General features: G+C 36.8%; 1 protein-coding gene across 1 annotated transcript; it reads left to right on the forward strand.

Annotated features, from left to right (window-relative positions):
- Positions 1–3,300: 3,300 nt before the first annotated feature.
- On the forward strand, positions 3,301–10,387 carry LOC129426366 (uncharacterized). Its single transcript, XM_055182610.2, has 4 exons — positions 3,301–3,588; positions 3,874–3,968; positions 5,175–5,392; positions 9,786–10,387. Exons 1-4 carry the CDS (start codon positions 3,352–3,354, stop codon positions 10,001–10,003), a joined length of 768 nt encoding a protein of 255 aa, XP_055038585.2. The 5' UTR covers positions 3,301–3,351; the 3' UTR covers positions 10,004–10,387.
- The last annotated feature ends 6,011 nt before the right edge of the window (positions 10,388–16,398 follow it).

Here is a 16,398-nt window from a genome sequence, read left to right on the forward strand (position 1 = left end):
AATGACTCATTGAAGAACAATAGGGTCCTTGCACCTCGGTGCTTGGCCCCTATTAACTTGATTCAAGGGAAATATCATTTTGTTTATAGCCTTTGTGGTTTAAGGGTCATTAACAGACATACAAATACTTTAAAGTAGGCCTACCAAATCTTACCCAAACATTTTACAGTACACCTACACAACAGAAATTTGATTACTGTACATACGTTAAACTCACTTTGCACTCCTTTTAAATCATGATTGTGATACTTATTTATTTGTACACATTTTGACTGTATTTTACAAAACAAAAAGGCACAGTCAATGTTCCCCAAATATGTTCCTGAAGGCACACCAAACACTACATTTTTTCAGCACTTCTAACCTCATCCCAATCAACTCATCACATCTTCAGAAAAATATTAAATAACAACTTTTTTTCTTTTTAGATTTCTTCTGTTTTAGACCTACCTATTTCACTACCACCTTAACCATCTTCCACTTTATATGGAAATATTGTATATATCCAGCTCTGGGTATATATTACATAAGAATTGTAATCAGTTACTAAAATTTGTAGTCAGTAACCTAATCTGATAGATTACACATTTTGTGTAATGTAATATGAGTACTTCTAATATTGATTACATATACATTTGACCTGTTTATTTGATATCACATATTTAAGTAGGATTGTATTGTACTATTTTGACAGTACAAAGAGCAAGAAAATATATGCAAATTTTAAACAAAACATGTTTGTAAGTACATTTGACATGTATGCAAAAATAAACATCATATCAGCCATAAAATAGGTATTTAGATAAGATTTCACCACAGTTAACACTGCGTTGCAAGCACATTTTGTTAGAAAACATCAATGATGGGAATGACTCAATAACACTTTACAATGCTTTATATACAGTATGTGAAGATTAATAGAATACACATATATTTTAAAATGTATACAATTTAAATACAAGTTCTTGATATTTGGGATCTGATACCCGCTATATATATATATAGCTCAAAAATTTAAGAAAAATTAAGAAAATCATCACAGCTTTACACCAAGTCAGATAACCTTCGGGAATATCAATCAACGGAAGCACAAGTGATTGTAAAACTTTATACATATTTTGGTGCAAATACAATTGAAAACAGATACATTGGACAGGCAACAGCAAGAGTGGTTTAGGGAGGACCATTCTCAGAGTGTCTCACAGACCTCTACGTGCTATGAAATATCGAGATTAAATCTTCAAACCTATTGTCAGAATTTATGCTGGTGCAGTGCAGAGACCTCCTGATACATGATGCACAACCTCATTTGGCCAAAGGCAGTTTCTGGACGATGAAGGCATTGATGTCATTGACTGGCCTTCACATTCTCCAGACCTTAATCCAACTGAGAACCATCATGTATCTGAAACCATCAAGTAGCACCATATAGACAGGAGCTCACTTATGGGCTGATCCAGGTCTAGGAGGAGATACACCGTGCCATCTCATCAGGAGTAATTCTGTAATTCCTGTCCTAAATGTGTTTATTGATTTTGGCTTTCACTGACTATTGTCACACTTTTTTGTTTTCACAAAATTAGGCAACATATTAAAGTAAAGAATTTATCTATAAACAAACAAACAAACAAACAAACAAAAAAACATTTTTAATGATTTGCTAGTGTCTAGTGGTTTTACAGCCCTCAAAAGTGAATGAAAACTACGAAAAACGTGACGTTCAACCTGCTGTATGTGTGTAAGTGTTAATATCAGGTCAAAATGCATTTGATGATATATTACAGATGAGATTAGACATCACCAGAGTGAATTTCTGTAACATTATTGCAATTCTGAATGAAACAGAGAGAGGTCACAGATTTCGGTAAGTTGTTACTCTCTACCAATTTGTAACATTAAATGGCAACAGCCCCAAGTAAAAAACAAAACATTTATGTAAACTAGAGCGAGCGAGGGTAAATGACGCCATCGCTCAGTGGTCGGTCACGTATATCGTTAGAAACTCCCTTGCCGCGCTCACGATAATGTGCACGGGCGCCCGGCGCGGTCTCGCGTGAAAAAATTGCTAAACAGCGACCTCTGGTCACAGAATTCGGCACAATACTGCTTTACTCTGAAACCCCCGAAGAACACAACAAGTGAGAGCTGTACTTAAACATCTAATTCTGTTTCAACTACATGCACAGATTAAAAAGTGCGAGTTCCACCAAACCTCAACCTCTTTTCTATTATACGTAATATCTCCTGAGGGAGTAGCCAAAGACGATTTAAAGGTTAAAGGAGTTGTCCCTGCTGAAAAAAACAGCATACCATCAAGACCAGCATATGTTGTGTTTTGGTGCTGGTTTGCTAGTGAACACCAGCTAAACCAGCATTAAACCAGCATCAGGACCAGCATTAGCACCAGCTAAACCAGCAACAAACCAGCATTAGCACCAGCTAAACCAGCATTAGCACCAGCATCCCATGCTGGTCATACCAGCATATGTTGTGTTTTGATGTTGGTATGCTGTGACCACCAGCTAAACCAGCATAGACCAGCATAATTCCCATGCTGGTTTGATGCTGGTTTTTTCAGCAGGGGTGGAATGGCCACAACCAAATACTGTGAAATAGCTTTTTAGGATTTGCTCATTTCTATCACCGCCCCTCTCACTTCCATGACCAAACGCACCTCAGCCCACCTTACCCCAGCCAACATTGATATGTGGGCCCCACGTGGGCCCCATCTGGGCAGCATGGGTTACATGTGGGCATGGGCTTCACATGGGCAATATATGTGGGTCCCATGTGGGTTTCCTATGTGGGCCCCATATAGGTTTGCCCATGTGGGATAATAATGCGAGGCCCTCATGGCACCTATGTGGGCAAAACATGTTTATGCTTGAAATACATCTTTATACATTTACAATCTTAAAATAATAACTTTTGGTTGATTGTCACTTTTAAACAAAGAACAAATAATATAACAGATATGATTTGATTTACCCTTATTATAGTAATTAAATTTATTCTTTATAAATCATTAAATGGAATGTGTAAAGGAATGGTAGCCTAAATATATAAATTCATATAACAAAAATAATGGCAAAGTTATTACAAAATAATTGCTATATTTTTAGCACACAAGACACAAATCATTAACATTATGAAAAACCCTTCTTCCTTTCTGTGCTTTTATCCAGAAACATAACGCAAGTCTCCGTTCATTGTGTTTTAAGAGAGTCTTGACCTCCCTAATATGGTGGCGCTGTTGACATATGATTCAGGGCTAGGGTGCGTTTTGTAGTTGACGCATGCGCAGTCTCGTGTGCCCAGCTGACAACGAGCGCGAAAACGTAAACAAAACTAATGTGGAGAAACATGGCAGAGGGAGCGCATCAGAGCCTTTACCCTCCTTCTAAAAGGGTAAAGTCCGAAGTATGGAAATATTTTGGATATCGAAAAAATGAACAGGGATCGTTAGTCGAGGATAATTTCCCTATTTGTAAAAAATGTAGCAGGAAAGTAGCCGTGAAACATGGAAACACCTCCAACATGTTTTCCCATCTGCGCAACCATCACCCGATACAATTCAGAGAGATAACGGTAGGAGGCAATCTGTTTTTATTTGCCACGTTTTTAAAGTGATATTTGGTGTTACCACAAAGAGTAGCGGCGCGATATCGCGATAAATTATACGTTGATTTAGTGACGCTGTATTATCATTGTTGTTAATTCTGCATGCTCATATTGAATGTCATGATACCATATACGTATAACTTATACAGATTATTCATCTTAATATAGCATGTAATCTATTTTATATAGGGTTTTGAACAGTGCAATATTTATGTATAATCGGGTTTAATAAACGTACCTTTTTTCCCATAGATGTCACTAACAAATAAGGAACAAACTCGACTCAAAGCAAGAGTAAGCACTAATCCTTTTGCAAGGGCCATGCATTTTGCAAAAAGAAGAGAGAGGTAGTCATTGCATTGCATTGCATTGTACTATGTTTTGACAGTTTGTTAAGAAAGAACTCAGAATAAAGTTTAGAAAAAATAAATAAATGTTGCATTATCTAATGTATTAAGGTTTAGAGGGCTTGACGATAAATTGCATTTGATGGTCATGTGCATGTCATCAGTAAAGTCGGTTTCGTGATTAGAAGTAAATTGCCATCACCTGCTTTCAGATGGAGCACAGAGCCGCAATTCACTGCCAAGCAAGGCAATATCGCATTTATCATGATTGAGAAGCTTGTCAGTGAATTGCGGCTTTGTGTAGTAAATGCCTCCATCTGAAAGCAGGTGATTGCAATTTACTTCTAATCACGGAACCGGCCTGATGAGATGCACATGACAATCGCATGCGATTTATCGGCCAGACTGAGCCAACGACATTAAAATCACCAGGAATGCATGCTGTGGATGGACATTTGAGGGGCCTATTTCGTAGTTTTAAATAGCCAATAACCTTTAGTTTGATCATGAATTTGGTTTGCAACTTATGCCGAGTTCAGACTGCATGATGGAGACTGGGATTATAATTAAAATGGTAGCCCGAAAGAAGCTTGCCATACAAATTGCATCATGTGCTCATTTGCAGCAGAAAGAAGGAAAATAAATAAAGGTTATGAAGGAGGAAATGGTTGGGGAAATAACCCATTTCACACGGCATGATTTTGAATCGCCGACAGGTTCAGATATCTAGCATGCCAGATATCTCACAGGTGTCTGCGACCCGTCGGCGATTCTCTCAGATCGCATCTTTGATAATTCACACTGTGTGATTGTCACTCGTGTGCAAGAGCATCGATTTTCCTGTGATTTCCGGCATTTGTCGGCGAATTCTCAAAACCTGCCCGCGAGTCAGAAACAAGGCTAAAATTGTGCAGTCTGAACTCGGCATTAGTAAGATCATTCTTGTTCCTGAGAGCATTTTTTTAACCACATCAGCGCGTACACTTTAAGTCGTCCATATTTAATTGAATGTATGTGTAATGTATGTTTTAACTTCTATAGCACTTTTTCTAAGCTCAAGGATGCTTCACAGTGACATTAACAATAAATCAAACAATAACAAATAAAGATGGGCAGTAGACATTTGCCACAGTACTTTTTTGGTTCTATTATTTTGGAATGAATTATGTTTGGGTTGATTGTTGTATGATTTTTGTCCTTTTGCAGTGGCCATGTTGAGGTGAATTCTCAATGTCAGCAGGAATCCGTTATAAACTCAGCCAGCATTCAGACGGACTGCAGCTCTGTGACACACGAGAGTCCTGTGAGCAGTCCCAGCTGGGTGAAACAAGAACCAAGAAATGACACAAATGAGTGTGAAAGTATGAACTCTGAGGTCCACATTGAAGCTGAACAGGACAACACATTGAGCAATGCCATTTCCAGTATGTTATTATTTATTTACCAAGAATCAACAGTATCATTAGCATTTCTACATTTCATGTTAATTGAGATAATACCCAAGTAAACCTTATTACAGTAAAAGGGGTTGCAGTGAAACGGTGGGTATCAAGTAAGCCATTATAAAGCATTAAAAATCTCCACTTGGAGTTGTGGTCATAACAGAAAGACAGTGGCTAAACTGCAGGAAACACACCACGGAAAAAATAAACAGGTTGTAGGTATGGGGTTGGAAACTTTTGGGAATATTCAAGGCTGGAAACTTTCCATGGGAATTAACATAAATATATGAGAATTAACTGGTAATTTGAAAAAAATTGCAGAGTTGCCTATACCTAATCTTACAGCATAAATTTGTTTTTAAAAACTAGATTTAATGCAATTTCAGTTGAATTTCTATCCTTTACATTCTTCAGTCTCACACAGACAGCACTGCTTACTGAAAGGCAATTGAGGCCACACCCCCTGCATGTAAATGCCTTCTTCCTTAACATGCACAAATAATTTCTTGAATCTTGCAAACAAAATAATGTTAAAATGACCATCTTTGCATGTATTCACATAACAACATTATAGCCTTGTAAAGACAAATACACTGACTGAGAAAACATTAAGGTAAGATAATTAAAAAGTAGTGTCTAAAAACGAACCCTCCCCACCGAAATAAAAAAACCTCCATATATCACTTGCGTCATTTACGTCATTTGTGACGTAACTGATGGCAGTAGCAAAATAAATGCTTGAATTTCAAAGGCTCGTTGGTTTCATCCAATACTAGTAATGAGTTGAGTTTAAGGGCTGGGCGATTAATCACATGCGTTTATCATGCGCATCCACTGGTCTATTTAAATGACTGGATTGCGCATGACGTCACAATTGTGAAGCCACCGCGCCGCCATATTGGTATGCCCAAACATTCTATTAAATTAATAAATGATTTTAATTATAAAACCCTACTTTATTAGTCTCCATTTTTATATCTGAAGTCTTACTGTTAATGATTACAACGCAAACGTCATAAGCATGTACATAGTTATTTATTTAAAGTTGTTTATTTACTTTTTAAACAGTGAGTTACTATACATTCATCTTCATTATCAGATCAGCGGACAGAAAGCAGCATACCGGTATGTATTATTAATCGCAAAAGTTTAAAAAATAATCATGCTTTAAGTACCGTATGTTAATGCAATCATTTGCTGGTTTTGTAATCATGTTTGGTTATACAGTAGGCTATTGTTTTGTTTGTACTGTAAAATGCGGTAATGATGTTAACGTGTATTTTGAAACGCTACGATACCGTTTTAAAACGTAGTTAAACTAACATTTGAGGCAATATTAAAGCAACAACCGATTTTGATCCCGCTGTTCTTATAAAAAGCCATTAAATATAAGTTGTTATTCAGAGAAATAACACTGACCGTGTAGGCTTTCAATGTCATAAAACTTTTTTTACACATGTCATTACAACAGAATGCAGCAGACACCTTAACGTTTTCTATAAATCTCTTATCCTGCCTGATTTTAACATAAACATTGCAAATAACATCAGAAGTAACAATTAATTTGCATACACACATCCTACAAATTTATCTTGTGTGACTGATACGCTTTAAACTGGGTGAATTTAGATCATGATTTTGAAGGTAAGCCAATGACGCCCTCTGCCGTTTTGGGCATATGACGACTTTACCTCTTGCTGTTACGTTAAGCATTCTATGCGCAATCCAGTCATTTATATAGATCAGTGTGCGCATCTCATCAGTAAAACCAGAATTGCCTGCGATAATGAATGCGATTTAGCTTGGCACTGAATTGTGGCTTTGTGTAGAAAACGAGGTGCCATCTGAAAGCAGGTGATGGCGATTTACTACTAATCACAGAACCGGGTTTACTGATGAGACGTGCTTGATAATCGCATGCGATTTATGCCTTGCACACAATCAAGTAATGTAAAAAAATACAATCAATACAACTTACAATGGTCTAAACAAGATTGCAGGGTTGATGAATCTCAGACAGAAAATGTTTACCAGTGTGATTACGCACTGCATCGAGTCAGGTGATGATCCGTCATTAAGGGCCAGTCATGTTCCCCTCGGAATGTCTGTTCCCCATTATGCAATCATATACTTCTTCTCACTTTCCGTACTGTTTTTATTGTTGTGAGCTGTATAAGTTTGTACAAACTCTGTATCTATACACTATACCACAATAGAAAAAAACACCCAGCTGCTCTTAGGTGTCTGTGTATGAGCAGACGTGCTTTTGTCGACTGGAGGGGGACAGAAATTCCTAAAGGGAACAGAATTGCCTGCTTCACCTTTCACACTAGACCAGGGGTGCCCAATCCTGCTTCTGGAGATTGACTGTCCTGCAAAGTTCGGCTCCAACCCAAATCAAATACACCTGAAGCAGCTAATCTTCAGGATCACTTGAAAATTGAAGGCAGGTGTGTTTGATTGGAGTTGGACCTGGGCTCTGCACAGGATAGTCCATCGCCAGGAGCCGGATTGGGCACCCCTTAACTAGACCTTCCAGTTCATTTACTTCCACTCATATGCATGCGTATAAGTCAGACTGGAAACGCAAGCTTGTGCGACAGTATTTTGCAGGTCTCTGCGTAGTAAAGTTCAAGTCTGGTGAACTCTGACCTGTGAATTTGTGTCAGATGGAGCGATACAGTACAAAATTGGTATGTCACTGTGTGACCTTTCTCTCTTCTAAAAAACGCACAATATTGATAAGCTGCTCGCTGCCCACTCCCTGCAGCAATGTCTGACAAATTCTTGCATGCTCAAAGTCTAGTTTGACCACGGGTGAAAATACAAAGTTAAACTTAAATGAGTATGCTTTTAATATGCTGTGAAAAGGCTTAAAGGGACAGTAAGTAGGGTTTTAAGTGTTTTATTAATCAAAATCAATGTCTTTATTCATAAATATATCCTTGTTGGTGTCAAATGACCTCTGCCAATGATCTGACTTTTCTTTGTAAGCTTAGAATTTCTTCTCTTTACTTACATTGAACGGGTAAGTCCAAGGAGGCGTCCATATCGTTCCGCCATATTGATAAACTATAATAGCAGACAGGGACAAAAAGCACTAGCCTACCAACGCGTTTTCATTCATTACACGTGAACCAGCTGAAACGGACAAAGAGATCAGTGATTACATAACGGCTATCGTAGTTGCAACACACATTTGGAAAGCACTTTTCGTTTGAAAGCAAAATACAATTTCACCACTAGATGGGGGTAAATCCTACTTATTGTCCCTTTAAAGGAATAGTCTACTCTTTTGCCATATTAAACTATGTTATTACCTCAACTTAGACAAATTAATACATATCTATCTTTTTTCAATGCGTGCACTGTACAGCGCGTCGTGAATGTGTTAGCATTTAGCCTAGACCCATTCATTCCTATGGATATGAATGTGGGTGCAGTACAGGCCTGGCAGAGCATCGCCAGAGAAGATGCGAGCAAAGTTCACTTGAAGAGACGATTATACTTCAGTCTGTCACGTTGGGCAAAACAGCAAACACTGACGGGCCATTTGCACTTGTCTGGGAAATCATGTATAATACCAGATAGTACAAAAAACTTTAAGCATTCTGTTTGAGATGATACTGTCGTTCAAAAATTCATACACTACTTCAGTGGTTCTCAAACTTTTTCAGCGTGCGGCCCCCTTTGTGTACGGTGCATTCCTTTGCGGCCCCTCAAAGAAAATTTACGACAAATTAGTTCTAAAATGTAACATTTTAATTAAACAAAACATATTAAATTATACAAAGTAGTGCTGTTGGTTAAGAGCCTCATTTTTTTTTACGTTTAATTACACAGAATTCATGATAAATTAATGTATTTTAAAAATGTCATAAAACTAGGGCCCCCCTGGCACCATCTCGTGGCCCCCAGTTTGAGAACCACTGCACTAGTTGGTAGTTCATAGTTTATTGTACATCCTTTGGGAAACAATTAGCAGTCATTTCATGCAAGCAATACAAAACAAAGTAGTACAGGTGTTCCTGTAACTCAGTAGCTAGTAAACCATTGCGTCAGCATTGCAAAGTATATGGGTTTTATCACTACTGAAAAAAACCCTGATACTGATAAAAAAAGTTGAAATAGTCACTTTTAAAAAGCTTTTGCCAAATGCATCAATTTAAATACTTAAAACAACTAAGTTTTACATCATTGCTTTGACTCAAACATTATGGTTCTTTTTAAATGGATGGTTTTATATTAAAGTGCTGAAGTTTTACATGTTTAACATAAAATGTATGAAAACACCCTTTAATAAACATTTAATTATATATTGTTTTACTACAACTGTGGAACAGAAGCAAATAAAAACATTTCTCTTTCTAAACAGCAACAACTTTATTCGAGTGTATGCCCTCCATTGAGATGCTGACCATCACCAAACTGCAGTGTATGCTGGATAACAAACAGGAGAAGATTGAAGCGCTGGAGAAACAGGTGCAGGATCTGCAGGAAGATCGCATGTTCCTCCGTACACAGATCGGGAACCTCACCAACGTTCTCTCTTCTCGTTTTTGTGAATGCACGATGAAAGTTCAAGAAAAGTAAAATAAGAGAAAAGCTAAATAATTGGTTTCTATATAAAAGTGTAAGTCAGAAAGTGATCTGTATCAGACTGATTTGATTTTGTTTACCGAAACAGTGTTGTTGTATTTTATTTTATTTTTTTGGGAGTTGCTGCTGTATACTTAAACTGAGGGTGTCATAAATAGGCGACATCAGAATTGTGCAATGTTCAGCACTGCAGCTTGTTTGTTCAAAGTCTTTTTTGTTTGTGATTGCATTATGTCAGGATGATTGTTAGTGAATTATTTCATCCATGTTTGTTATTTAATATTTTACTGAATAATATAAAAAAATTCTGCCAGAACCATGCATGTACTACGAATGTATGCGTAAGATGTTCAAATAAAGTAACGTGAAGCACTTAGATTTTGGACTGTTGCTTTTTTCTTTACAAATGTGATGAAACCATTATGGTGGTTTAATGTTACTGCTTTGTGATGTTTTTTTTAGTTTAGTATGTTACTGTCACTATGGCAACAGTTGCAAAACCCTCACCAATAGAGATTAAGCACATAAAGTCCTGACAGATGTTGAGTAATTATTAGCACACTCTCTATTTGGACACTGGATGGCGCTCTGATATTATTATTGCGATAATCCACGCTATACTACATAATATGAGTCTTACAGTTATAAGTAGAGATGACTAATTTCTTAATAATATGCGTATTATTTTAGTTTCTTATGTACAATAAACCAGCATGTTTACTGCTAATCTTCTCTTGAAGCTAATATAGAGAATCTGTCAAAAAACCTGATACTGATCTTATTTTTTAAATAGTCGCTTTTAAAAAGCTTTTGCCAAATGCATCAATTTAAATAGTTAAAACAACTATGTTTTACATCATTGCTTTGACATTATGGTTCTTTTTTAATGGAGGGTTTTATTTATTTATTAGCATTTCCAGCAGTCATACTTTAACGAATTCCTCCTACAGTTTTAGTCGGATCATATTTGGTGAGTCTCATCTAAAGGCCTCTGTGATGCTAAATTGCGAAGGATTTGATTCCATGTTAAAATTTGTCTGTTCTGGCCCGCCAAAGTTTGACGTTTCGCCATGAAGCAGGTTGCTGGAACTCAGGCATTCAGTGTCCAATCTGTCCCAAACTTCACATGATTGATGAGGGTCCTGGACTGAACACATCTACATGCCAATAGTCAGTTATGGTCATAGCGCCACCAGCTGGCAAAAGGAAGTGACATGTTTACACTAATTATGCAATGTCCGTTCTTTCCCTAACTTCACTTGATTGATAAGAGTCCTGGACTGAACACATCTACATGTCAATAGTCACTTATAGTTATAGCGCCACCTGCTGGCAACAGGAAGTGATGTGATTACAATGATTATGCAATGTCAGATTTGTCCCAAACTTCACTTGATTGATAAGAGTCCTGGACTGAACACATTCTACATGTCAATAGTCACTTATAGTTATAGCACCACCTGCTGGCAACAGGAAGTGACATGATTACAATGATTATGCAATATCGGATTTGTCCCAAACTTCACTTGATTGCTAAGAGTCCTGACCTGAACACATCTACATGTCAATAGTCAGTTATGGTCATAGCGCCACCAGCTGGCAACAGGAAGTGACATGTTTACACTAATTATGCAATATCTGTTCTTTCCCTAACTTCACTTGATTGATAAGAGTCCTGGACTGAACACATCTACATGTCAATAGTCACTTATGGTTATAGCGCCACCAGCTAGCAACAGGAAGTTACATGTTTACAATGATTATGCAATGTCAGATTGTCCCAAACTTCACATGATTGATGAGGGTCCTGACCTGAACACATCTACATGCCAATAGTCAGTTATGGTCATAGCACCACTAGCTGGCAACAGGAAGTGACGTTTTTCATGTATTTTTTAATGTCTGATCTACCCCACACTTTACAGTACATAATTAATAAGAGTCCTGGACTGAACACATCTACATGTCAATATTCAGTTACAGTCATAGCACCACCAGCTGGAAACAGGAACTGACATGTTTTACACTGATTATGCAATGTCCAATCTGCCTCTCTATACATGAACACATCAACATGGCAATATTCAGTTACAGTCTTAGTGTCACCTACTGGCATCATAAACAGGCATGTTTTACATTATCTTAAACATACAGTGTTCAATCTGTGCTCTACTAATGTTTAATAAGACTCTAGGACTAAAAGCATTTATGTACACTACTCAGTTTTAGTTATTGAGCCTCCTGCTGCAAAATACTATTGCCCCATATTTCTCCTATATTTACCCACTTAAATGCATATCCCCCACTGTTCACTGCTTTTCTAAGGCCATCGGTTGGCGGTGGCCATCGGTGCGAGGGCCCTTTCATCGCTGCTTGCATCCTCATGTTGTTCTAAACCTGTATGAATTTATTTTTTTCTGATGAACACAAGATATTTTGATAAATGATGGTAAGCACACAGCTGCCGTAACCATTGACTTCAATAGTAGGAAAAACAAATATTGTGGAAGAACTGTGATACATGATGAAGAAGATATTTTAATAAATGATGGTATGCATGCAGTTGACGGTACATATTGAATTCCATTGTATTTGTTTTTCCTACTATGGAAGTCAGTGGTTACAATCGACTATGTGCATATCATTTATTAAAATATCTTCTTTTGTGTTCATCAGAAAAAAGAAATTCATACCGTTTTAAAACAACATGAGAATGAGTAAATGATGACAGAATTTTCATTTTTTTGGGTGAACTATCTCTTTAAGACTGATGAAACATGCCTTTTAATCTGGGACTATACATATGCACCTTGTCTGTGAAACAGGTCCTGTTTGTTTAATACATTTAGTTTGTTACACACCGTAACATGTATTAGGATTGCATGAGATATTAGTGTAAATATCTGTCTCTTTATTATTTATGTTTTATTTTTGTATAGAGTTCAAGCTGATCACAGAGGAGAAAATGTTGGTGTGGCTCGGGTTATGTTTACTGCACGCAGATCAGACAGTAACTGCTTTATAGCAGACAAAAGTGTTCACAGTCAGAGGTAAAATGTTGTTTTTTACTTTAGTCACTATTTCAAAGATTTAATGTAATTCGTCCGTTTCATTTAGATTAGAGAGCCTCTGGCATGATCTCTGGATAGGGGTCACTAGCTTGTTCTACCATATTTTACACACAATAGAGGAACAGGACATGCTGGATCTGAACAGTGCTCTTCACTTATTTTGCTGCCATTTTTGCCCCGACTGCAAGCAAACCTAGATTTGTTTCATGAGAGATGGGCCAACTACCCACTGATGGAGCAAAACCTCACACCAAACCAGCTGTGGGAAATCGGACAGATGGAAAATCCCATTGCCAATCCAGAGGTATTTAAGTACTTATACATTAAAACATCAGAGACTTGAATGCTATTTGTATTGTATTTATAATAACCAACTGAAACGGTGAATTATGATGATGTAAACAATAAACCTTATGTTTTATGTTAGGAGATGACCATTCCTGATATCAAAAGAGAGAACAGTGGATCTATCGAGGATAAACACACGGCAATAAATGAGCCACAGTTTAAAGGGCCTATAAGTTCTGAACATATGGAGCAGTTAAGACAACATATTAATCCTTTACAACCCCCCAAGTACAATGGCACGGACATTTATATGAGCACAGTCCAGTTTGTGCAAAATCTGCATACTGAAAAGTAGATCTTGTTGCATGTACTGTGCTTTTCATTATTTTTAAACTCTGTTACTTTTTTACTACTAGATGTCATCAAATAAGCATTATCTTCTGTTTAATCTTTTTTATTGAGCACATTACAATGAACATTAAGTCCTTCAATCAAAATTGCATACAAAGCTAGCAAAGGACAAAGTTGCACAAAGTAACTAAAAAAATCATCATGTCTGCTGAGAAAGATGTGTAACAACAAGAAGTTTTTTTTGGTTGGCTCCACTGACTGAACAATTTCCAGTTTAGCTTTGCACAACTTTCCAATTCATTATTGTTATAATGAGTTTTATAAACACTGATTGTAATGTTATGACTGTTACCTGTGAGTAATTAAATATCACCTCCATCTGTCATCTGCTTAACGTTGTATGAGATGTACCTTGACAAATGCTGTTTGTTTGCTGAAATGTGTTATAAAGCTTGTAATAAAGTCAAATGTGTGCATTTATAGTTTGTCTTTTCAACTTCACAAACCAACCCAGAGTTTCATGTTTTCTCAAGTTACTGAGTGATGCCGATATAAAGAGAAGGAAAAGCTTTAATATGTTAGCACATTACTGTTTACTCCACATACAATTGAAAAAGTATATAATAAAAGTATACAATATTCAGTTTCTGTTATAGTTTAATGGTTTAATGGGGGGGGGGGGGGGGTTCCCGGACAGGGCTTACTCTAGTCCCAGACTAAAATGCATGTTTGAGCTGCTTTCATTTAAAAACACCTTGTACTGACATATTTTAACATATCAGTGCCATTGTTTTGTCTCACGATGCACACCAGTATATTTTTTGAAAAAGGTTTGTTTGTTAAAACTTCTTAAACACTGCAAACAATGACTTTCTTACTTAGTATTTTTGTCTTGTTTTCAGTAAAAATATCAAAAAATTCTTAAATTAAGATGTATTTTCTTGATAAACAAAATTACCTAGGAAAATAAGTGTAGTTTTTAGACAAAAAATATCACTTTTAAGTGAATTTGTGCTTAAAACAAGCAAAAAACCTGCCAATGGAATAAAAAAAATTGAAAAAATAATTTTTTCCAAGAAAAAAAATTCTTATTCCATTGGCAGATTTTTTTTTGCTTGTTTTAAGCACTAATTTACTTAAATTTGATATTTTTTGTCTAAAAAACAGACTTATGTTCATTTTGCTCATCAAGAAAATACATCTTAATTAAATAATTTTTTGATATTTGTACTGAAAACAAGACAAAAATACTAACCTTACTGAAAAATCCAGCTAAGACCAGCATAAGCTGGTAGCTGGTTTTAGCTGGTTTAGGCAGTAGCTGGTCTAAGCTGGTCCTCCCAGTCTGGCAAAGCTGGTCAAGCTGGTGGGTAAGCTGGCTTTCCAGCCTGGCGAGCCAAGTCCAGCTAGACCAGTTTAAAAAGTTATCAAAGCACAGCTAGACCAGCTTGCTACACCAGCAAAACCAGTTAAAACCAGCCCACCTGCTTATGCTGGTCTTGGCTGTATTTTTAGTTGGGTAATTTTTGCAGTGTAATGGTAAAACAAATTAAAACATTATTTAACCGACCAGTCAAACATTAAATACTCTCAAACCAAAAAAATTATCTCATTATATTGTAGTCCAACATATGAGTTTTGTAGCAATAGTATAGTTTATAAGTGTAAGAGAAAATAAATATCCTGTAGTGAAACATTTTCTTAAAATAGGCTCTCCACACAGGACCCTGTCACTATTTAATTTGCTTTTTAAAAGATGGGTAACAGCGCCACCTACTGCATCTATGTTACTGGCGGGGAAGCGTTGCCTCTTAATTGACCAGATAACTAGTCAGTGGCTGGTAAAGAGTTAATGTTTGTAATCTCTGAAGTCATTTCTGTTGTCCAGGTCACCCTGGCACGACGCTTCAATATTTTGACATCATAAAGGCCACACTCAAGTCATCGCGTGTGGAACAGCACGAGTCGTTCATGCGTCACATCTGAAGTTCGCGCCTCCTGACAGCTGCCGGATTTCTTCTCTAAAAAGTATTTGTCTTTTATTTAAGTTTTATGATGTGTGCTTATAGCAGTTGTTTTAAATGCAGTATTGCTTACAGAAGTAACGAAATAGGGCAAAGTAGTCATATAAATCAAGTTTTTCATTGAGCTGTATCTCCAGCAAAAGAAGAAATTAATTGATTTTAACTGCAGTCCGTGCGTTTTCACCAACACTAGTGAATTATTTTAAATTTTTCTATTAAAAATTATTATTATGTTCAATTTCATAGTAAATATGCTTTTCGCTAAGTAATTACAGCAAAATCATTGTTAAACAATTTTCGTGAGTCACTAGATGGCAGCACAATAAAACGAACATAAGTGAAGCTCAGAAGCTAACGTTAGCTTTAATGAATAAAACACTGAAAAATACACTGATGGTTAGCACAAGGATGTGGTTTTAGCTGGTTTTGCTGGTGTAGCAAGCTGGTCTAACTGTGTTTTGGTCACTTTTTAAGCTGGTCTAGCTGGACATAACTGGTGGTCAGGCTGGAAGACCAGCTGCCCCAACCAGCTTTGCCAGGCTGGGAGGACCAGCTTAAACCAGCTACTTATTACTATGTATAATTGGTATACAAATGCATTACAGTTTTTCTCCGTCTCTTTGGAGCATTTCCAAGATTAGAAATAATGATTCTC

The sequence above is a fragment of the Misgurnus anguillicaudatus genome, chromosome 25 (genome assembly GCF_027580225.2).
Source record: "Misgurnus anguillicaudatus chromosome 25, ASM2758022v2, whole genome shotgun sequence".
NCBI lineage: Eukaryota > Metazoa > Chordata > Actinopteri > Cypriniformes > Cobitidae > Misgurnus > Misgurnus anguillicaudatus.

Excerpts from the sequence above, each read along its gene's own strand:
- LOC129426366 (XM_055182610.2), top strand. The coding sequence starts at position 3,352 with ATGTGGAGAAACATGGCAGAGGGAGCGCATCAGAGCCTTTACCCTCCT. Across the intron at positions 3,589-3,873 it reads TACAATTCAGAGAGATAACG|ATGTCACTAACAAATAAGGA; the intron begins GTAGGAGGCAAT and ends TTTTTCCCATAG. Across the intron at positions 5,393-9,785 it reads ATTGAGCAATGCCATTTCCA|CAACAACTTTATTCGAGTGT; the intron begins GTATGTTATTAT and ends CTTTCTAAACAG.